General features: G+C 38.1%; 1 protein-coding gene across 1 annotated transcript; it reads left to right on the top strand.

The window, feature by feature from the left end:
- Positions 1–4739: 4739 nt before the first annotated feature.
- On the top strand, positions 4740–22700 carry LOC109217216 (ubiquitin carboxyl-terminal hydrolase 12-like). Its single transcript, XM_019381442.1, has 32 exons — positions 4740–4924; positions 6163–6229; positions 6569–6716; positions 6815–6972; positions 8899–9164; positions 9237–9455; positions 9584–9692; positions 9799–9914; positions 9995–10093; positions 10609–10718; positions 13087–13161; positions 13597–13675; positions 13791–13937; positions 14021–14101; positions 14191–14310; positions 14758–14880; positions 16351–16428; positions 16540–16628; positions 18057–18165; positions 18248–18316; positions 18460–18570; positions 18910–18965; positions 19050–19227; positions 19325–19426; positions 19511–19582; positions 19756–19821; positions 20220–20285; positions 20733–20819; positions 20997–21113; positions 21251–21325; positions 21408–21494; positions 22160–22700. Exons 1-32 carry the CDS (start codon positions 4895–4897, stop codon positions 22199–22201), a joined length of 3351 nt encoding a protein of 1116 aa, XP_019236987.1. The 5' UTR covers positions 4740–4894; the 3' UTR covers positions 22202–22700.
- The last annotated feature ends 2248 nt before the right edge of the window (positions 22701–24948 follow it).

The raw sequence follows: 24948 nt of genomic DNA, 5'->3' as shown, positions 1-24948 counted from the left end.
AGATGTGTCGGGCTTCCATGGGCACACAGAGAGACGTTTGTGGCTTCCTGCCGCTTCTACAGGTGACAACATATTCAACGAATATGTCCGTTAGTTACAATTCTACGTAGTTATAGTTTATCTGACACTATACATCAACTTTCTATGTTAGGTTTGGGTCTATGAGCGATTTCTGCAGCTTCGGCCACCTCTACCACAGCTACCGGCTAATGTAGACATTCCGAATCTCCCTCTAGCTTGTAGGTGGGTTATGCGTCGTAGACTTGAACGAGAGTATGATGCCCATCATAATCTCCCCCGCATTAGGGATGTCTTGGATTTGCTGGAGGACGCACATGTGAATATCTAACTAAACGTACCAGTTATTGTTTAATTTAGTGTTGCGCATACTAACAGTTTGTGTTGTTATTTGATAGTTCATCTGGACGCCGTACAGCGAGGAGGTGATCGGTACCTGTTCATCACGCATGCTTTTCCACAGTAGCACATTGGTGGACGAAGAGGTTGAGCCATTTGTGAAATATTTCCTTTTAGTAAAAAAAATCTTTCTTTTAATGAAATATTTGCGTTTAGTAAATTTTGAGCACACAAAATGACTACAATGAGCCCGTTATTTATAGGCGAGAGAACACACACATAACGCCAGGTATAATGGCGCTATATTTAAGTTCGACAAGACAACACACACATAACGCCAGGTATAATGGCGTTATATTTAGCGTGTTACATATCATGATGTTGACAAGGCTACTTTATGTCAGCTGGTCAGCTTTTTCAGTTCGACAAGACAACACACACATAACGCCAGGTATAATGGCGCTATATTTAGCGTGTTACATATCATGATGTTGACAAGACTACTTTATGTCAGCTGGTCAGCTTTTTCAGTTCGACAAGACAACACACACATAACGCCAGGTATAATGGCGCTATATTTAGCGTGTTACATATCATGATGTTGACAAGACTACTTTATGTCAGCTGGTCAGCTTTTTCAGTTCGACAAGACAACACACACATACTAAATGAAAATTCGTGTTACATTTAAATATTCCTAGAGGAAAAATAACGAAAAAGAAAAAAAGGTGAAATAAGTGGACCGATATTTCTTCCATTATCTAGAATCAAACCAAATATTGTGAAAGTTGAATTATGATAATGTCAAAGTATCTTTATTTTTCTTATATATAGAAGAGTGGTAATGTACTGGACTTGGAAAAAAAATTATTTTATTACAAGCATAATTTTATTTCATAAATCAAGCAACATACACATATTAACTAATTATTACAACATCAACTCATGGGTAGTTAGGTACACTAGAAGAACACCCACCCCGAGCTTGATTACTGTTGCCACCCAAAGGACATTTTCTACGGTCGTGTCCTGTTTGCGAGCATATACCACATTTTCGCGCATAAACTGTATCACTAACATCCATTTGGTTCCGTATACGCGTTCTCTTCTGCACCTGTATTTTACGCAAATAGGACTTGTTACACACCATTTTAAATGGTTCAGGAGGCCAATAATGCTCAGCACCCAGTGGCTGCAACTGACCACTATATGTGTTTAGGTACTTCGAAACACTATATTGTCGATCAACATAGTTGGTTGCACCTAAACCAACTTGTTGAAAGCACTTGATGGCATGTGAGCAAGGCATGTGGTAGATGGACCATTTTCCACAAGAGCATAACCTTGCAGATTCATTTACAGTATGCACATTATTACCCCGATTTTGATGGATAGCGGTGCGAACTTCAAAAACATTTCTTTCATTATCATACTGCAAAAATGAATGCCAATGTGCTCGTCGTCTGTATTTCTCAAATCTCGTCATCGGCACTGGCATAAATTCAACACCCCTTTCCATCAATGACGTTGCAGCCGCAGACCTTTCAACGAACCTCTCCGCCATTTGCTTGAACGACATCCGCACCATGGCTGTGACAGGCAATCCTCTTGCCGACTTCAATAACCCGTTGAAAGACTCTGACACATTTGTAGTCAGAGTTCCCCATCGTCTGCCACCATCCGCATGCAAAGTCCACTTTTCAGGGTCATGTCGCATTAACCAACGATAGGCTGCCTCGTCTTCTTGCCTGATATATTCCATGTGCCTCCGGAATTTATGTTGTTGGTGGTCTGTTGCTGCCATCCACATCAAATCATGCAGATCCTTATTGGGATATGCCTTCTGGAAATTGGCTTTCAAATGCCTAACACAGTAACGATGGTAGGCATAAGGTTCTTGCCATGCAGGCAAGTTCTCCACAGAACTTAAGATACCACCGTGCCGATCAGATATTAGACAGATACCGGAACGTTGTTTCACAACGTGCTCTTTCATATGGTTCAAAAACAACGTCCACGTCTCTTGGCTTTCATTGGCACAAATAGCAAAAGCTAGAGGAAATATCTGTCCATTAGCATCTACTGCCACGGCTATTAACAGCTTGATATCGTACTTTCCATAGACATGAGTGCCGTCTATGGATATTACGGGGCGACAATGCGAAAAACCATCAATTGCTGGTTTAAACGCCCAGAACACGTAATTGAATATATATTCTGGTTTACCTGCACTTCGCTCAAGCTTCCACTCAACAACCGTCCCGGGGTTAAAATGCTGTAGTGCAGCCATGTACCTAGGCAGATCTGCAAATGACTTATCCCAGTTACCATACACTATTTCAAACGCTCGTTTGCGCCCGAGAAATGCCTTTCTTTTAGTAATGGTATGGCCATGTTCCTGCTGGACTGATGTAATGCACTCTTTGATTTTATACCTTATGGACTGTTCGATGTGTGGAATAAGAACAAGAGAAATCAAGTCAATATCCAAGTTGAAGTGATTCCCGTTGAATGTGTCCATTTCGCATGTGTGGGTGGGAATGTATTTACCCACTTTCCACATACCTGTCTTCTTCTTGGTCGCACGCAACATCCAATTACATGGCCAAAACCACCTGCGGCAAACAACCTTGTATACCGTCGGACTTGACTCCCATACTTGCATCTCATGACACTCTTTTACGTTGTGCATTTTACAAGCCCTGCTTAGGCGCGCTTTATCAGGAAAAAGCATCCCCTTTGCAAGTACCGTGGTCTAGACTCATCCCACATTGCTGTCCGGATTTCATCAAAATCCCTTGTGAGAGCTTCCACATCCGGCACGGCTGGCAAGTTATCAATGTAAGGAATCTCTCTTGAATGAAACGACACTTCGGACTCATACACTCTTCGTCTAGGGGGGTCTCTCTTCAAATCAGGTCCTTCCTCCTCATCCTCTGCATCACCATCCTCACGAGCAAAGGGTGTCTTATCCCCGGATTCATCCGCATTGTTATCGTAATCACTGTTCTATTCCTGACTTTGTGCATCTGCCAGGTCCCGATGTAATACATCATTTTCGGGCAATTGAGTGAGTTCAACTTGCTCGTTTTCACTGCACAACCAACAAAAATATAAGCTACTAAATTAATAAATAATTTCCATATTTTGTGTAAATCACTTCACTTACAAGTCGTAATGTGATAAAATTTCATGATGGACGTTATCAATTAGGTGATGACTACCGGATGGGCCACTTGTAAAATTCATATCCGGCCGGTAACCCCTATTAAATATGTGAGCGTTAAGACAAATTCAATACAACAAATATATACATAATTAACACAAATGAAAATTAAAATTTACCACTCGTCTTGTGAGTTATGGAAAGCAGGGTTTAAATTATTTTCTCGCTGCTCATTCACCGGCGGTGATAAGTTTAAATCAAAGATAACTCGTTCATCCGGAACTTGTCCGGCAAAAACTGTTCCAGAATAACCCCCCGATGACTGGGGGTTATCTCTACTACGCACAACCTCATTTTTTGGAACGTCTTCGACCTTCACGTACATCTCCAACATTGTGATTACAAGAAAATCCCGACATTCGTCCGGAGTCCTCAAAAAATCACTCAAAGTTTCATCATCGTCGATGTTAAACTCCGAGTAAAAAGTAACCCCTTGCGGGGTGACAGAATAAGGATATCTTCCGGTTACTTTAAATATCACCGAACGTTTCCTCACACTTATTTTTTTGCATAACAACGATATCAATGTATCGTACTCCATTGTCAGTGGCAATTTAACATGACACTTAGCAGGTAAACTGTAGCCCACGGAGTTATTCTCCATCACAACCTCACCACCCCAATATAATGAAACTCTTATCCTACGCTCTTCAGACATTATAAAAAAATGCTGGAGAATTTAACAACAACAGACGTCAAGAGTTAAAAAAAATTTTGAATGCATTTCTATGCGATTCTAACCTCTTTATATAGAAAATGGGGAGCCGGGAAGTTTTTTTTTTTTTTTACATATATAGCGCCAAATAAGTTGGCGCTTTATTTTGAATTATTGTACTGGTCAGGAAAAAAAAGATATACCGCCACTCTTTCTGGCGCTATATCACTGTCAGTGTATAACGCCAGAAATAATGGCGTTATATCACTCACAGTGTATAACGCCAGAAATAGTGGCGCTATATATATTTTTGTTACCTTTTTTTTATTACACCTATTTATGTGTTTTGAGTCCAAAATAGCAATATTTTGGTTTCCGAGTCGCCTTACACGGACCGACTGTAGATTACCGAGTTCGAGTAAAAGAAAACGAAAAAAAGCCTCTTGAAATCCCGAAACTACCCCTACTATAAACCTCTTTCCTTTCACTTACCTCTTCGGCTCTTCCTTTCCTCATCACACAAGAACTCCGACTCAATAAGTCCCTCGATCCACCCTCCTTTCTCGTTTAAATTCCCTCTCACATTCGTCGAATTCTCAGTTACCAGAATTATCTCATATTCGCCGAAGATCGTACCGTCACCAGTTTCTCCGGCAATGACTCTGCTCACTCCTCCTCCGATAGATGTACAATAATCTTCTTCTTCATCTATTTGTAATTTAAGCTCTGTCAATTCACTTTTCTTTTATAGTTTTACTCTTTTTTGCGTATTTTTTGCTAAAAATAGCTTTGCTTGGTGCAGTTTTTAAAAATATGATTTATTTGATTTATAGGTGCTGAATATAGTCCGCTGTGATTGCGGTGTCAAATTGACCTAAAATTTATTAGCTGTGTTACTGTTCGAATTCACTTTTTTTCATAGTTTTATTTTGTTTTGCGTATTTGTTTAAAGTAGTTTTGCTTTGGTGTAGCTCTGAAAATATAGGTGCTGAATAATGAATATAGTCCGCTGTGGTTGCGGTGTGAAATTGACATAAAATTTCTTTAAAACGCGTCAGTGACTGATTTTATTAGCTTTGTTGCTGTGTGAATGCACGTTCGTATTGTTTTGGTTTGAAGTAGCTTTGCTTGGTGTAGTTTGAAAATGGTGATTATTTTATTTGTTTATAGGTGCTGAATTTAGTCCCCTGTGATTGCGGTGTGATATTGACCTAAAATTTCTTTGAGACGCAATACTGAGTAACTCATAAGCTGCGTTGCTCCGTGAATTTACTTTATTTTTTACAGTTTACTCTTTTTTGCGTGTTGTTTTTGTCTGAAGTAGCTTTATTTCGTGGCGTGTTGCAAAATTTTTGATCCTTTTTTTGGACGAGCTTAAGTTCTATGCGCTGCTGGTGAAAATAAATTAACACAATCAAGTCATTTAAAAGGCAAAGCAGGTAACTTTACTTAATAACATTGATTGGTAATCTTGAACAAAAAAGTAACCTGTTATAATTGGTTAAATGACACGCCTGGTGTAAAAAATTCATTGCGCTGTCAGCGCGTATAACTTAAATCCTTTTTGGATATATGGTTGCTGAATTTAATCTTCTGTGATTACGACTTGACAAAAATCTCTGAAGTTCGATACCGCTGTCTTGCTCTATGAATTCACTTTGATTTTTCAGCTCTACTTTGTTTTGCCTGTTTTTGTTCAAAGCTCTTTGCTTGGTGGAATTTTATAAAAGGAAGTCATCTTTTTGATGAATGTATGCTGAATTCAATAATCTGATGTGATTGCTGTGTAAAACTTGGCCTGACTATCTCTTTTTAAAATGCGAAAGATCGATCAAAGCTGTCCAGCTTTGTTAGATCGAATTAAATCAAAGCTGTCCAGCTTTGTCAGATCAAATTAATTGCTTCTTTGGTTTATCTTTGGCAGCCAGAAGAGCACGAAATGCTTGTTCCCAGTTCAGACTTTCCTACTGAGGGACCTCAGCCTATGGAAGGTATCTCACCTGCTTTTACTCGCGCACACGCACATGTGTTTAGAGAAACAATGTATTTATAGTCATTTTATTTGTCATTTGTGGTTTTCTCGCTTTACTAGTAGAATACATGTGTATGTTCGCACATCTTTACGTTGATTTATTGTAGCATGTTGTAATTTGCCGGATAAGACTAATTACCGACCAATATTAGAATAAAATGGAGCCAAATTGAGCAGAATATGTAAAATATTCATAATCACCGACCAAGACAAGTTTGGGGTTGAGGTGTGGTTGATTGATTGGTGTTGTATCTTTTTCTCAGTCTCTCAAAGATATTGCATGCTTTATTTTTGGCAGTTGCACCAGCGGACACAGCAAGTACAGTGGATGCACAGGCTGTGGATGATCCGGCGTCAGCCCGGTTCACATGGACTATCGATAATTTTTCAAGGTTGAATGTGAAGAAGTTGTACTCTGATGTTTTTAATGTAGGAGGATATAAATGGTAATTACTTTCAACATCCTGCTTTTTAGTGATTGCTTTACAAATTTAATGTGGATATGATGTTTTTTATGTACTATATGGTGCATTGTGTCTGGCAGGAGGATATTGATATTCCCAAAAGGGAACAATGTGGACAATTTATCAATGTATTTAGATGTGGCAGATTCTGCAACATTGCCTTACGGGTGGAGTAGACATGCACAGTTTAGCTTAGCTATTCTCAACCGAATTCATAACAAGTTCACTGTGAGAAAAGGTTAGAGTTCTCATTTGTTGTATAAATATATGAACTTTTGTGCATGGGTTTAAAAGGAGGGAACATCTATTGCTGATTTAACAATTATATAGTTTAAGCCATTTGAATATGGCTTTAGGGTTAGATTCCTCTGATTTTCCTCATTGTCAGCTGTGTAGAGTAATAATTGAACTTAGACTTTCTGGATATCTTATGTCCACAGTGTTTTATGCATACTTCAGATTTTTTTCTGTCAGCAAGGACCCAAGTATTAAATGAACTTCCACCCATGTGTTATAGTTTGGGCACTTAATATTAAAACACACGACTTATTTTTTTATATAACTGTTAATTTTTTACAAAATTCATTCAAAAATGATTTGGTTGAATGAAATGTCTTATTACTCTATTCTTCTGTCAACATGCTAGTTCTCCTTGAGTTTCTTTTGTTTGTTTTGCCAAAGACTTAATAGATTCACCTTTATCATTATTTTCTTTACCGGTAGTGTTTTTGAAAGGCCTCTTTTAATACGGACAAATCTAATTATTCTGAAAAGATTTGTTTATTAAATTGAATCTCGTCACTTTGTGGATGTTGATCAAGACCTACTGTACCAGTCATCTGTAGAGTTGATAAAGACAATATATTTTAATGTTCTTATACATAATTTTTAGGTATTTTTTATGTAAATGGCAAATGCTTTTTGCTTGTAACTATCAGCTCTTTGGACACAGTGTAGCGTTTTCCATGTTAGCCAGAAGTCATTTTGTTTTGGTATAATTTTTAGGCAAGCTATGATCTCCAGTCTTTCAGTGGAATAGCAAGCTTCTTTTAGACCATTACTTTATATTATTATAGGGTTCTCTGTAAGAGGAAATTCTTGCATTTCAATTGTTTATATGAGCTTATCCAGAAGCAAGGGATGAGGTTATCCGACCTATCTTCTTCTCTTCTTCCAGATGCCACTTTGTATGGACTAAAGGGTTTATGCCATGCAAAGCTAGTATGGGGGTAGGGGAAAGTGGGGTTATATGGTATGTAGCAACTCCTTTTGCTTTTCTGCTAGGAGGTTTATCCATGCCTCAAACCTGTGGCCCAGGTCACCAGAGCCAAAGGAACAGCCATACTGTTGAACCAACGGTTGCGCCCCTCCCATATGTATGGAGTGCTTGTGCAAATTAGTTTTTTCCTCTAATTTTTGTATGGTGGCTGTGTCCGGACCAGTTTGCGGGCGGATGTAAAATTAGTTTAGTGGTGCAGATCATTTGATTGTTCATCCATTGAGAACAGTACATTGAATATCTGATCCTTCAAAGACCACCTCTGCGATCTTGATGACTGCAAGTAATGCATCTTTGGAAGGGACTGCCTAAAGGATCTGACTGGAAATGATTTTGACCTACTTTTAAGTCTATGGTGTTTACTGTAATCGAATTTGAAGATTCTGCATTGCTTTGTGCATCTTTTAACTCAACCTTCAAAACTCTCCTGAGAAAGGATTTTAAAGCAGCTTGTTGGAGAAAAGTAATTAGATGGTGTGTGAAGTCATTCTCTTGCTTTGGAGAGAGATTAAAATCCTGATCAGGGATTCCTTTAAAGGAAACTTGATAAATAGTCATCTTCTCTTGAGTATGTCCTGAATTCATTTTCAATCAGCTTGTGAGATGGTGTATAAAGTTACAATCTTGCATTTGAGAGAATAAAATCCTGATTGGGGGATTCCTTTAAAGGAAACTTTATTCGATTGTCATCTTTCTTGAGTATATCCTGATTTTTTTTTCAATCAGATTGGTTGACCTTTCTAATTTACGCTTCTTGAGTTTTTTTATTTTATGATGCTACTTTCAGTGCTCTCTTCCTTTGAGGGGTCTGAATTTATGTCATAGAGAACTGTGATTTGATTGGTATGCTGGCTGTTTTGTTAAATGTTATGATCCTTATGCCAGATACTCAGCACCAGTTTAATGCAAGAGAGAGTGACTGGGGTTTCACGTCATTCATGCCTCTTAGTGAGCTATATGATCCTGGAAGAGGTTATCTTGTGGACGATGCTGTCATAGTTGAAGCTGATGTTGCCGTGCGTAAAGTCATTGATTACTGGTCCCATGACTCTAAGAAGGAGACTGGCTGTGTTGGCCTTAAGAATCAGGGAGCCACTTGTTATATGAATTCTCTCCTCCAAACACTATACCATATTCCCTATTTTAGAAAGGTTAGACTTGTAGCTTGAATGATGTCTTTAATATTATCTTCCTACAGGTGGTTAATTATACTTGTTTCTCAGGCTGTGTATCATATGCCAACAACTGAGAATGACAACCCTTCCAGCAGCATCCCTTTGGCCTTACAGAGCTTGTTTTATAAGCTCCAGTATAGTGACACTAGTGTATCAACGAAAGAGTTGACAAAGTCCTTTGGGTGGGATACCTATGATTCTTTCATGCAGCATGATGTACAAGAACTTAACAGGGTTCTTTGTGAAAAGCTCGAAGATAAGATGAAGGTAATGGGTCTAACGGAATTGAAGACTTAGAACTTACAAACGCCTTTATCTTGGATGATATACTTCTTTAAAGCAAGATTATTGTTTTGGGCTATTAATTTCTTTTAAATTTTGTTTCTCCGGCTCAGGGAACTGTTGTGGAGGGCACAATACAACAATTACTTGAGGGGCATCATATGAATTATATCGAATGCATCAATGTGGACTACAAATCAACAAGAAAAGAATCTTTTTATGGTAGTTTTAGAACCTACAGAACTAGCTTAATTTTTCTGATGTTTTTTGAATGGAATTTGGAAGACCATTTTATTATTTTATTTATAAAAAATGTCTCTTTGGTCAGATCTTCAGCTTGATGTCAAAGGATGTCGTGATGTGTATGCTTCTTTTGACAAGTATGTTGAAGTAGAACGCCTTGAGGGTGACAACAAATATCATGCAGAACAACATGGTTTACAGGTTAAATGTCTTTAATGTCCTTACATTTCTGATATCTGATTTCTTCATAGCTCTCTCGTTGTAACTCACAGTTTTTACAGGATGCTCGGAAAGGTGTCCTTTTCATCGACTTCCCTCCTGTTCTTCAACTTCAGTTAAAACGCTTCGAATATGATTTTGCACGGGATGCTATGATCAAGGTAATTAATTGATCCCACTTGATTGTCCACTTGTAAATATGGTTTCACTACAAAATTGTACTGATTTTATTATAATATACAATATGTTACCATCTCAAAAAATAAAAATAAATAGTAGTCAACTAGGAGAAATTTTTATATTTAATTCAGATGAGTCCTGGCATCCTCCTATAAACGATACAGAAATTAGATTATGGCACAAAAGAATGCAATTTGGCGTAATCTTATCTGCTTATACATTCATGGGAGTTTCCTGTTTATTAGTATCGTAAAATGGCACCACCTCAGACTTTCATGGACTAAGCAGGCTGGAACTTTTTCTCCATCTGTCTTTCATCTGGAGTTTTACTTTATTTTGATCTGTATTCATATTTCATGGCAAGGAAGTTCGCTCATCTTGAGATCAGTTTTTGAGGAATTGGTGGTTTTTTTTTGTGGCTAGCTTGCTGACTTCTAACTATATGTTTGCCATGTGATGTTTATTACTGAAATCACTTCTTTTATTGACAATATAGATAAATGACCGATATGAGTTCCCTTTGCAACTCGACCTTGATAGAGAGAATGGAAAATATTTATCTCCAGATGCAGATCGAAGTGTCCGCAATCTCTATACTCTGCACAGGTCTCAATTTATTAAGTTTTCCTGATAATCTTCTCAGTGCTAGTTATTGCTCATTTTTTCAAAAGCTTTTGGTCAACCTTTAAGTTGAATAACGTGGTGAATTTCAGCGAAGCTTTTGTCTTGGTGGTTTCACATTCTTCACGCTGTATTATTTTGTTCTGTGTTCAGTTAACTTGCCATGTTTGCCGCAAGTTTGTGTGGCTTGAGATCACCTGCTATTGCATACAATTGGAGTCATCCATATATACAATTGATATCTCATTTTGTCCGTACCAGTTTTATCATTCTGTTTACATCTTGGTTATTTTCTTTCGCTTGTGCATAATTCTGCGATGTGCTCTTTTCTGATAAACCTTACTGTGACAAACTTTGTGAACTTGAGCTTTATTCATCTACATGCTCTTTATGATTTCTGAAACATCAATAGATTTTTTGAAGCGGCATACTTGTAACAAGCTTGGTGGTGTAAAATTGGACATGATGGAATGTTATATTCTCCTTTTATCAAATTAGGTTTGCATATTGCCTCTTTTATTTGCTTCCGTAGTTTGAAAACTCTAACAGCACTGTTTTACGAAGCAATATGGCTCGTACTCTCTTGATAATTCAACAATTTCATTAGTAAAACCACCAAGTCTGTCAAAATATATAGGAATTGTGAAAACGACTCAACCCAAATCTTCCACAGTCGTCCATCAATATGGCTCTTTTTTGTGTTTTCAACCTTGAACTCCTCCCCACTAATCTAGGACTGGACATGGTTGATTGATAAATTGCAATATCAGCTAGAACTAGCCTTCCTGTAAACATGGAGTTTGGGAAATTGTAGGTCTTCTACCGTGAACTAGATTTGTTTCTCTCTCTCCACTGAGTTTCGAATGATTGTGTGTGAAGCATCACTGCTGCCTTTTGTGCGTCTTCCTTCTCCAAATTAAATAAATCTCAGTGCCTGTTTTCTTTCCTTCTTTTTCCTGCTATCGTATTCTAGCATTGAAATCATGCATCCCTCACAATGTGAAATTGTGCTATTGTGAAGCATAGCTAAATGTAAGCTCAACTAGATTTTGGGATATATGTTGGTTATCTTACCTCTTTTTGTTAATTTTTTTGGTTAGAATATGCTTGTCCCACATCAGTTTTTACTTAGGGGGTTGTCATTGTCTTGGGCTATCTACCCATTACCTTAAGGTTTCGGATTGGATTGAATTTTATATTCTTTCACATGGTATTAGAGCAAACTTCGGTAAACCCGTTTGCACAAACGTATTCTCTCTACTTGTCCTATCGTTATGGGCTTCTTTCTCATACCTCAAACCGCTGAGCCTCTGTAGGCTCTTCTCTCAGTTCAGTCTATCGAATCATTAGTTCTACGCACTGCAATCTTCTTTGCTCGTTGAGTCTTCCTTATCTGCTTCAGCCCCACTCTCATCTCGAGCTTACTTTGTCTAGTTCAGGCCCACACTTCAGCCTGTAAGCTACTTCAGTCTTCTAAACTGAAGAAAAAAATTAAAAAATAAAAATAAAGTGACCACTCATAAACTTTAGAACCGAGTTTCTTCTGTGGGAGGTGTTAGAATATATTTGTCCCGTGTTGGTATTCGAAGGGTGCCCAAAGGGTTCTATAATGGTTCGAGCTACTCCCACCAATTGCATCAAGGTTTGCTATTGGATGCATATTCTTTGATAATTTTAACGCCCTCAGACAGTATGCTAGAATTCACCCTTCTCCTATTATCCCGTGTTGGTATAACTTTCACTTGGTCGAATTATTTCCGGCACTTCCTAGTACAATTATTTATTATTTATAGTCAATCGGAAATGTCTTCTTGCACTTATCGCATGCTACCTTGGTCCTTGAGTCCATCTATGGTCATTTGATTCTCTTTGTGGACCCAGACACCCAATAAGAGGTGCTGAGAGTTCTTCATCTCATCCATGTAATGAACCGTTAGTTTAAGATATTAATTCAGCCTTGTTTTGGATATGAGCACGGGATTTATTTCAATTTCTTATATATGATTGCATGCGGTTTATTTCAATTCTTTTCGTATAATTGCATGATAAATTCAAATGGACAGATGATTGCTTTATTCCTGCATATTTAAAAAAAAAAGAAGAGGAAATAAAAAGGAAAAACAGGATACGTTATTCCTGGGCAGCCTATGCTGTGATTGTCGATATCAGTAGCATATGTTTCTCCCTATGCTACCTTCTTGTTTGACATCTCCTCTTGCACTATGACTGTGGCTTTTACTTGCTTTTGTATGATGTCTAATAAAATGAGGCCTTTGACCATGATATCTGATGATTCTCAATTCTCATGATGACCACTGGTATTTTTGTACTAATTCTTTTATTTTTATCCCAGTGTTTTAGTTCACAGCGGCGGGGTGCATGGGGGGCACTATTATGCTTATATCAGGCCAACACTCTCTGATCAATGGTATGCAGTTTGTTGCAGTCAGCAGACATGTTTCTCCAACATTTCTAATTGAGCTTTTTTCAATGTTCTGCAGTCAGCTGACATGCTTCTTCAACATTTATAATTGGGGCTTTTCTTGAACATCTATCTTTTTCTTAGTGTTCTCTAGTTTAATTTAGCTTGGCCGGAGGGAGATTTGATCATTTCTAAAGCTTCGTATTTGTGATACTCCATTTTCTACCTACTTCATAGGATTCTTCGGAATTTGTTAAAACTTGCTAAGATTTGAATGTTCCTGTATCAGACAGCCAGTATTCCACCTGTTTGTGCTTGCTTTTGATTGCCAAGCGGTTATGCTGTTGGTCTTCTTGATGGCTGCTCCACGTTGACATAATGTCTCCTGTTTTTACTCTCCCTCATTATTTGTTTGATTCATTATGCATTTCGTATTGTTAGGTATAAATTTGATGATGAGCGTGTGACAAAAGAAGATACAAAGAGAGCTCTGGAAGAACAGTATGGTGGTGAGGAAGAGGTATTCGTCCTATACGCTTTTAAGTTATGCTTGGACCTTTTATATTAAAAGAAGTGTATATCCTGCATTTTCTTTTAGGTTTGTGCGCATTTTAATTGCCATTTCTTGCTGACAGTTACCGCACACAAACCCTGGGTTCAACAATTCACCATTCAAATTTACAAAATATTCGAACGCGTATATGCTTGTTTATATACGTGAAAGTGACAAGGAAAAGATTATATGCAATGTGGATGAGAAGGACATAGCTGAGCATCTCAGGGTGGGTTTCTACCTAATAATGTCGATTAGTTTCTCATTTTATTGGTTCAGTCATTGTAATCTTCTATCAACCTCAAATTTCAGATAAGACTAAAGAAAGAGCAAGAAGAAAAGGAACAAAAGAGAAAGGAGAAAGCGGAGGCTCACCTGTATACAATCATCAAGGTTTCTTTCAACTTTTAGTCTCTATCCTTTACTTCTTGCATCTTTATATTTAGGGAAATTTTAACTGAAGTTAATCATTTCATTTACAGGTAGCTCGTGATGAAGACCTTGGTGAACAAATCGGAAAGGAGATTTATTTTGATCTTGTGGATCATGATAAAGTGCGCAGTTTCCGTATTCAGAAACAGATGCCATTTACTCAATTCAAGGTACATTTATCATGCTTTTGCATTTCTTTTGCTCATAGATTTGAAAAGTTATAACAATACTGCTGTTATTAAACATGAGGAGCAATTTTATGTACTTCATGGGGTGCATTCAGTTTGACCGTGCTAAATAAAGAAGTGTCATGTCAAATTTGTTGCTTCTACAAGTAGAGATATGGAATGTAAACTTCTATACTTGTGCTTTATATTGAGTGAAAAGATATAATGTCGAGTTCTGACTTCTGAATGCTAATATAGGTAGAAAATGAGGAGAATACAATAACGAAAAATTCAGGAGAACACAGAGTTCTCATGGTTAGGATATGAGGGTTCACAAAATTATTTATGCTCTCTCAGCAGACAAGATAAACTTATTTCTTATGACCGTCATTGGTTAATTACTGCAAGTCTTTAATTATGGCATTTGTCTGATGGTATGTCTGTTTTCAGGAGGAAGTTGCAAAAGAATTAGGTATACCAGTGCAATTTCAACGTTACTGGCTATGGGCAAAACGCCAGAACCATACGTATCGGCCTAATCGTCCATTGACAGCTCAAGAGGAAGTTCAATCCGTAAGTTGTCTTCCAATCCTACCTCTCTGCAGTGTGCTCTGTGCCTGAATTATGACTGAAGTTCTACTGGTGGTGCTCTCTGCAGCTAAAGAATCTTCCAATCAATGTTTGGTTTTCCACATAAAATTTGTTCTTGGCTTATCCCATCGCATGACAAAAAGATATTATAATCTTTTTATAAGATAAGCAATTTTATTAAGGCAATACCAAGAAGGTAGTGTGAAGTCCCCTCTTGCACCAGAAAAGCAGATTTGCAAACATCTATATTTGATAAAAGCCAAATGTTGTTTTCCCTCCTCAAAGCATCTTCTATTTCTCTCGAGCAAAGAGTAAGCTCTACGCCTCTTGTGGCATGGCCCATTGCAAACCAAGAATATTTTAATGTCCAGATCTGCCAATAAAAAATCACAATGAATTATTTTACAGTCGGTTGATTCCAAAGTTTTCTCACAGAGAAAGCATCTACTGCACAATATAAATCCTCTCTTCTGAAGCGGTTCTTGTGTCAAAGATGCATTTCTTGCAGCCACCTAACCAAAAACAGGCAACTTTATTAGGTGCTTTAGTCTTCCATAGCTTTCTCCAGGGCAAATTCTCCTCCCAATTACATAGTTTTTTCTGCAATAAGTGCTAGCAGCTTCTAACAGAAAATGTTCCATCCCTGTTAGCTGTCCAGACCTGGGCATTGCTTCCATGTCCATCCAAGAACACAGGCTCCAATTGTTCTAGCCATTGACTTATTTCATTGATTTCCCTGTCATTGAAAATGAAACTCCTCTTAAAGTACAGCTTCGAGCTATCCTCAGTAAAACGGTTGGCGACCATACAAAAAATAAGAATAATCTCAGCATGATATTCTTTCCAGTGGTGTGTAGTAGGTCATTACTACACAATTCCTTATACAATCTGCGCCTATATGGGTCAGTTTGATTCATCAGTTTATCTTTCTTGATCTGTCATCTACCCAATGAAAAGGGCTGCGGGTAAGGTTGTACTTTAGGAAGAACAAAGAAAGAAATACAGATATGTGGACTTCGATACACTAAGGAACATAAATTATTATGGCAATTGTAACTCTGTTTTTGAAAAGTTTTGGTTATGTACTTCACATTCACCAATTTCCCCCTGCTTAGTGAAATAGATGTCTTCAGTCGTTAGTGAATAGGATTTTGATTTTTTTTTTTGATCATGTTGGTTCATCCATGGCTGGTTCACAAGTCCATCTCTCTCTCTCTCTCTCTCTCTCTCTCTCTCTCTCTCTCTCCAGACATGTTTTTTTATTGGGTTAAGTGTTGGAACCCCTCAGACCCCCTTGAAAGTGATTTTCTTGAAGCTTGTAAGAATTGTTGCTGGTATTACGATCATTTTCGTCTGGTAATCTTTCTTCTGTAGTGCATGCTTTGTACAATCTGTAACAATGGGAGTGCTTGATTAAGTCGGTGTTAGTGATCTTACATGATGTGTTTTTAGGTTGGCCAACTGAGGGAGGTTTCAAATAAAGCGAATAATGCTGAGCTGAAACTGTTTCTGGAAGTAGAATTTGGCCTGGTAATGTATCGCCTGCCTTTTTGTCTTCCCTTTCGATGATTCACATGTTGCATGTTTTTTCTGTGAGGTTTTATTCTCCATGTTTACTTTTGTGTTTTATTTTTCTTGCAGGATTTGCAACCTTTTCCTCCACCAGAGAAGACCAAGGAAGATATCCTACTATTTTTCAAACTTTATGACCCTCTGAAAGAGGAGATAAGGTATTACATTTGCTTTACTATAGCTAGAATACTTTCACTAAAGTAGTGATTTTCATGTTTGAATTTGGAATCTCCTTATCTATTTTGAGAAAACATGACAAGTGCTTTGTACTTTTACTCAATCTAGAGGGGTCTAAAACAGACATTGTAGAGATTTGAATGTGATACTGTAGAGCATGACTATACAACGAAAAAGGGGAAAATAGTTTTGAAAAGGACATCATATTCATAGGGTTTATTCCAATTTTTAATGAATTCGAACCTTGGAAGTGCTGCTAAAGTCCAACTGCTTTGGGCTGCATATGTGAGAAGGCATGCTGTGGATGAGGTTTTTTTTGAGAATTGGTAATTGTACTGATAAAAAGCACCAAGAAAAAAAAGCACCAAGAACGTGCAAGCAAAAGTATTTACAGATCAAAAATTTGTTCCTTCTCTTCTTAGAGAGATCCCATCAGATCTAACAGCTCTCCTCTGTTTCACTGGTAAAATTCTGCTTACGCCAAAAATAAAACAAAAGTACGGTTCATTTTGATCTTTTGAATAGAGCTTTCTTTTTCTTCGAAGCACCTCATATTCCCTCCCCTCCAAATGGACCACCAAATACAAGAAGGTAAATTGTACCACCATTTCCTATGCTTCTTGTTCCTGCCCTTGATGTTCTAGCACTTCAAAGTTCAGTTGTGTTTCCGGGCATGCACCATTTAAGTCCCACCATGTTAAAGAACAGTGTCCTTTGGTCGGTGTTGTAGCAGTGTAAAAACAAATGATCTATGCTCTCTGAACTTGATCCACAGAAAAAGCACCTGGAGCACTATTGGAATCCTCTTCTTTGTAAGTTATCCTGGGTCAAGAATGATTTATGGGTCACCAACCATGAGAAACACACCCTTGTAAGGAGCATTAGTTTTCCAGATCCGTTCCCAAGGCCAAAAATTATCCTGAAGTTCTCCTGAAATCAAGCTATCATAGCAAAGATTTCACTGAGCATTGACCTCTAATTTTCAGTTTTCCAAATCATCCTGTCCTGGCACAGTGACAGACCTTGGAAATTCTCCAGAATCAATAGCAGTTCAGCAAGTCTACCCATTTCCCAGCCACTTAAGGTCCTTTAAAAGTTGAGGTTCTAACCATCACTGCCGCTGTAGGGCACTACTGCTTCTAGCATCGTGTAAAGTCTATGTATGTCTGGGCAACTCTTTGAAGGAGCATGTCCAATCCAGCAGTCATTCCAGAAAGAGGTCTTCCGCCCATCCCCAACTTTGAAACTAATGTTGTCCATAAATTGTTGTCGCAGGTTCCTGATATTCTTCCAAACCCCTAAACCATAAAGGATGTTAACAGATTTAGTAATCCAGGGACCATCAACTCCGTACTTCTCACTGAGGCTTTTGTTGGTCTTTCTCCCTTTAATTTCCTTTTTGTTGTCAGGTATGTTGGACGGCTTTTTGTAAAAGGAAGTGGCAAGCCTCTTGAGATATTAACAAAGCTAAACGAGTTGGCTGGCTTTTTGCCTGATGAAGAAATTGAACTTTTTGAGGTTAGGTTTTCTTCTTCTCTTGCTAATAGTTTTTTAACTCTTAACATATGATATGTGATTTTTCATGTTTTTTTATTCACAGGAAATAAAATTTGAGCCCAATGTGATGTGTGAACACATAGACGGGAAGTTGAGTTTTCGCGGCAGTCAGGTATGTGCAATCAAGCCAGTTGCCACTTTGAGGTTTTTATGCCTTTGATGTTGTAGTCATTTTCTTTCAATAGTTTTTCTTTTTTGTTTCTTCTGCTGGATTTATTAGCAACAAATTTTTTATGCAATACTACGGTTTTGCAGCTAGAAGATGGGGATATTATTTGCTTTCAGAAATCCCTTCGAGATCAAGACAGAGAACAATATCGCTTTCCTGAGGTTCCTTTGTTTTTGGAGTATGTGCACAATCGCCAGGTATGTAATATTGTTTGCTGGAGTATGAGAGGTCGTTGCAGGCTGTAGATTTTGACAATGGCTCTATAGGTCTTGTTGAGTTATCCCACATCAGAGGGATTTGAGGTCCTTGGTCTCCTTATATGGTCTTGGCAATCCTCACCTTATAAGCTAGCTTTTGGGGTTGAGTTAGGCCCAAGGTCAATTTATCATGCTGTACTCTATTTTGTTCACTTTGACCCAATTTAGGATCCCAGTTCGACTGGGGAGTTCGAGAAAAATGTTTCTGTCTATTTAGTTGAATTTTAAAAAAATCTTGATTATTTTTCATAGTTACGAGCTCTATTGGATGGCTTACAGGTTGTTCGTTTTCGTTCATTGGAGAAACCCAAGGAGGACGAGTTCAGTCTTGAGTTGTATGTATCTGGTTTTGTATTAGAAGTTCTAGGTTTGTATTTATTGTCCAACTCCTTTCATTAATTGATGACACATGCTTCTAGGTCAAAGAAGAACAACTATGATGAAGTTGTTGAGCACCTAGCTCGCCATCTTGGCTTGGATGATGCATCAAAAGTAAGGCTTACATCACATAACTGCTACTCACAGCAACCAAAACCGCAGCCAATAAGGTATCGTGGAGTTGATCGTCTCACAGAAATGCTCAGTCACTATAATCAGGTATTCTGTCTATTTTGGCTTTCCCTAGATATGTATCTTCTTACTCATACAGTTGTTTATTACTAGCTATTGTTGACATCATATTCCCTCTTTGAAGACTTCAGATATTCTGTATTATGAAGTCCTGGATATTCCTTTACCAGAGCTGCAGGGCTTAAAAGCTCTCAAAGTTACTTTCCATCATGCTGCCAAAGATGAAGTGAGTGCTGAAAGTTCTTTATGCGTTTACGACGCATGTTTTCCTCATCTTCCTGTAATATAAGCTTGGACTGACAATTTTCAGGTCACTATCCATACTATCAGATTGCCAAAACAAAGTACCATAGGAGATGTCCTTAACGACCTGAAAACAAAGGTAGTTTGGAGTTTTCTTGTGCTATAGAACTGGATGCCTTTGAACTCTCTCCCCCCTCCACAAATAAGTAAAAATTCTATAAACATGTTGTGGGAACTAGGAGAAAGGGGGAAAACTGACCTTGTCTCTTCTGTAGTAGAAGATCGCTCATCTTATCTCTTGTTACGGAGCAGGTTGAGTTATCAAGACCGGATGCTGAACTAAGATTACTGGAAGTGTTTTATCACAAGATATATAAGGTACTCCTTTTACTGTGTTTTTGGATCTGCCGAGATGCTTCTCGCTTCTCAGTACTCAGATCAGCTTACTTGTTGTAAATTTATTAATCTCTTTTACTTATTTCTTTGTGTTCTAGAGGACACTGTTATATGGTTCTGAAGGCAGTAAGGCCAACCAAAAAATATTAGATTAAAGAGAAAAAGAATATCATACATGTGTCTGCGTGTATATATGCTTATTAAACATGATTTACTCTGTGTGTGTGTGTGTGTGTGTGTGTGTGTGTGTGTGTAATTAAACAGTGGAAATATGTTTTGTTGAAAGAGGTAAAGAAATTCATGAAAGGACTTGATGTAACAGTGTTTTCCAGTTTGCCCTTGGTAGCATTTGTAACCTTGCATCCGTCGTTTTACTGCAGATTTTTCCCCTTAATGAAAGGATTGAGAACATAAATGATCAATACTGGACGCTACGTGCAGAGGAGGTAGGTTTTAATATCTAATTTTTGCTTCCTTAGTTTATTCACAATAGCAGGTAGGATTTACTTTCGGGCAATTGATCTATATGAATGCCACTTGTTCCCTGCTTGATTTATTTTCTTTTTTCATTTTGAGCTTCAATCTTCGTGATTGTTTCAGTTGTTCCCTCCATGACCATCTAGCATAATGTACTGAAACATGACATATTTAATCAGATATTTTTGGTCATATGAATATTTTCTATCTCTTTACCTCTCTTTGCTTACATCCGTCCAGAATACTCTGTTTTGATGTCGTTGATTTGTCATAAGAATGTTTTATTTTCTAGAATCGATATTACGAAGTCTTTTTCACTTGCTTGTTTAGGCTCCACTTAGAGTATAAACTTAGAATAGCTGTAGCATAGATTTTATAGATGTTTGCAAACCAGTAACACACTTTCTGCATTACAGATTCCTGAAGAGGAGAAAAACCTGGGTCCTCATAGTCGATTAATTCATGTTTATCATTTTATGAAGGACACATCTCAAAATCAAGCAGTAAGTACATGTATAAAAATATTGTTGCAGTAATTGTTTATCTAAAGGGAGGTTCTTTCTTGAATTCTTTTGCAGTAATTTTTTACTTCAAGGGAGGTTCTTTCTTGAATTCTTTGTTATTTGTTCCTCTCTTTTTTATTTTTTCCTTTTTTTGATTCCTATCTATTGTGTTTACAGCAAATACATAACTTTGGTGATCCATTTTTCCTGGTTATTCATGAGGGTGACACATTGACTGAAGTTAAAGCTCGTATTCAGAAAAAATTGCAGGTTCCAGATGAGGAGTTTTCAAAGGTATTCAATCTTCATGCCTTTGCATTTCTCTTATTATTCAGGGAATTATCATCTCTGAAATTTCTGAGTTATTTTTTGGTAAAGGTTTATAATTTTGTTCTTCAAATTCTTTGACCTATGCTACTTTTGCTCTGCAGTGGAAATTTGCATTTTTATCCATGGGCCGTCCAGAGTACCTCGAGGACTCGGATGTCGTGTCCAATCGATTTCAGGTATGTGACACTTCCTTTCCATCATCTTTGTTGATGCGTAGTACTCATCATTTTTGATCTTAATTTTCCAATTGGTTCCCAGAAAAGAGATGTGTATGGTGCTTGGGAACAGTACCTTGGATTAGAGCACATCGACAATGCTCCAAAAAGATCACATGCTGCCAACCAGGTATGCACTTGTGCAGTTGTGCTCTATGCGTAAGTTGTCAAATTTTTGAAGCATATCTACTAGAAACCTTCTGAAGATTCTTCGGTCTTTAGCACTATAGTGGAGCAAGAATTTTAACATTGTTGGAAAAAAAATTGGGATTGGCCCCGAGGCACTAACTATACTACAGAAGCTAATTATCCAAGTTCCCTAAACTTTTTAAGGGGGAAGAAACAAATTTTTTGAGAATCTCTTTTGTTTCATGGGTTGGGGTTGAGCAAGGGTTATCACCATCGGTTATCTTGAGAGAACATCTTTTGGAGTTTTTGGCCATGGCTATCTTCTGGAGAATACTTGTATGCTCGAATGTTTACTAGTATAGTAAGATCACTTCATGATCTTGATTGCTTATTTTTTTGTTTTTCGTATAATAATTACCTGTATCTCACTCAATGGATCTGGTAATCAATTTAGTCTATGGTTTAAGATCAAAGAATTTCTCTCAGAATTGTTTTCTTGGTAAGCTTAGAGAACATAAGTTTAAATATAATTACTGTCTTTTGTTGCCATGCATACTATCCACTCAAGAGCGAAGTTCCCTCGAATTACAGAGGCGTGTTGTTTATTATGTGTACTATTTCCTGTTTCTTTGTGACATGTATAAGTGATTAATATTCGTGTTGCAGAACCGACACACTTTTGAGAAGCCTGTTCGGATCTACAACTAGATAATCTTCCAATTTACTTCTACATTAGCCGGATGACCATCTTCGAAGGGAAGCGTACTATTCTGCAAATAAGGTGCTCTAGGTTCAGTAGAAGATAGCAGCACGGCAGTTAATGTGGGGATGTAACCTTCCTCCGAGGAAGTTAAGGTATATGCTGAGATTTCATTGAGCAAGCACCAGTTTTTGGCTAAGGGGGCTTGCTTGCAAAATTGGTGCCACTTCAATTGTAATGTAGGGAATGCATACGATTTTGGGTTGGTTTGTATAGAATATAACCGTTGCTTTTGACTTTTCCTATTTTAGAGGAGAACGCCTATCCCTTACATTTCTCTTTCGAAGACATTCGACCTTCTCAGTTCCCCCCCCCCCCCCCCCCCCCCCCGGAATGTTTGGTTCTAGGATTGGCAGAGATAGGAAATCTGTAAAATGTTAGATTTAATTTCTGGGTTTTCCAGATTTCATACAGCAAAGAGCTTGATTGTGATGCTTCTAGTTTTTACTCTGGCCTCGTTTAAGATTACCTGAACACACTTATTTCAATACCTAAATTTCAAGTATAGTATCATGTTGAAACCAAATTATAATGGACTATTCGAATGAACAATTGGTTATAGTTTCCAGTTTATGGCCATTTCTGTATATTTTTACTGCTCTACTGGATGGTTTATGTCACGACTCAATTCCCAAACCCGGTCGTGATGGCGCCTCTCGTGAAGACGAGGCCAGCCAACAGGTAGTCCTAGATAAAAATATTATGAATCAAAGCAAGGAAAGTAGCATTGATGGAACGGGGGATCGCACCTTCAACGAAGAAATAAGGTGACAAGCTGGAAGTTTTTGAAATCCCAACAATATTTTCTATATAAAAAGAATCCGGAAATCCCAACAATATTTTCTATATAAAAAGAATTCGGAAAGCCATCAGGCTTTAAAGGATAGGGGAGACCTTTTTTTGGGTTAGTGCGGGCCGACATGCTCAAAATTACCTTTAACCCAACTCGTTTTTTCAAAAATAATTTAAACATGAATAAACAACTAAAACATGACTTAATAATATTAATTAGTGGAATTACAACCCCACACAACCCTAATCGGGGTGTTACAAGTCACGAGCATCTATTAGAATGTAAGTACAACCTCAAGGTCTAAAAATACACTAATCAAGAATAATGAACAAAGGGAGAAGAACGATGCTGCGAACGCTGGCAGTCACCTCGTTAAACTCCTATATCTCTGACTCTGATCAGCCAAACCCGCTACCGGGTGAATAAGCACCTGCATCTGCACACGGGGTGCAGGGAGTAAAGTGAGTACTCCAACTCAGCGAGTAATAAAGGTAAATAACAACTGAGCGGTAAGAAATCTTGTATGGCATATCATCATGCTATATAGAAGTAGTGTAAAACCTTTTGAGGAAAACAGTGAAGCTGTGAAATCCTTGAAAATATCTTAGCTCAGTTTAAAACTTCTTTGAAAATGACTTTTTCTACAGTATGCAAACGAATGCAATTCGAATAGTGCAGATAAGCACAGAAGTCCGCCCCTCGGGCACCACACTCAATTAACAAATAATGTCAGGCAATTCGGTAGATATCTCATGAAGTAGCACAACAACAGGTAAGGCAAGCAAATAAAATAAAGTAAACACACAGAACAGTACTAGTACCGCTGCGGCGTGCAGCCCGATCCACATACCGCTGCGGCATGCAGCCCGATCCGTTTATCGTCGATGACGCTCACTGGGGGTGTGCAGACTCCGGGAGGGGCCCCTTACGGCCCAAGCGCAATATCAAGCCATCTCGTGACATCAAATCTAGGCCCTCGGCCTCATATCAGTATCAGTATAACACTGATGCGGTGTGCAGCCCGATCCAAAAGTATTCTCACAATACAGGCCCTTGGCCTTACTCAGTCAACAAAATCACATAAGCCACTCGGGCAACAGTAAAGCATGATGCTCAACCCAAAATATTTTTAGAAATATCATTTCGAGTGTTTAAGGCATACTTGGTCGAGTTTTAAAACAGTGGAAAAATACATGACTGAGTGAAAATATATAATTAAATCAGTGAGGAATTATCAACAACAATTCCCGAAGGGTTCAAATGGCTGGCACGAAGCCCAAATATGGCAATCAACCCACAGTATGATGATAACAAGTAAATTTCAATCAAGTACGCAGTAAATTCATCAATCGGGACGGACTAAGTCACAATCCCCATGCTCTACCCCACGCTCGCTATCCGGCGTGCAAATCACCACAATATAGCAATACGATGTGCAAATACGGGGTTTCAGACCCTCAAAATATCATTTACAGTCATTACTCACCTCGAACCGGCGAAATCTCTAGCTCGCGACGCCTTTGCCCCTCAAATCGGCCTCCACGCGCGTCGAATCTATCCACAACCAGAACGAATACGTCACAATATGCTAAGGAAACAATACCCAATCGAAAAAATTGAAAAATATCAAAAACCCCGAAATTAGCAAAACCCGAGCCCCGCGCCCACTTCTCGAAACTCAGAAATTTTTACATCAACGGGTTCCTTATCTCCTCACGAGTTTATACATACCAAAAGTACTAATTTCCGATAAAATTTTGATCCTCAAATCCTCAAATATATCCAAGAGGGTTTTCAAACATTTCCAACTTAAAATCACTAATTACATGTTGAAAATAACAATGGATTCGGGTAATCTAACCAAAATTGAGTTAAGAACACTTACCCCGATGTTTTTCTTGA

Source organism: Nicotiana attenuata, unplaced genomic scaffold (genome assembly GCF_001879085.1).
Source record: "Nicotiana attenuata strain UT unplaced genomic scaffold, NIATTr2, whole genome shotgun sequence".
Lineage (NCBI taxonomy): Eukaryota > Viridiplantae > Streptophyta > Magnoliopsida > Solanales > Solanaceae > Nicotiana > Nicotiana attenuata.
Note: the sequence above shows the minus strand (reverse complement) of the source record. Positions and strands in the feature narration are given on the sequence as shown.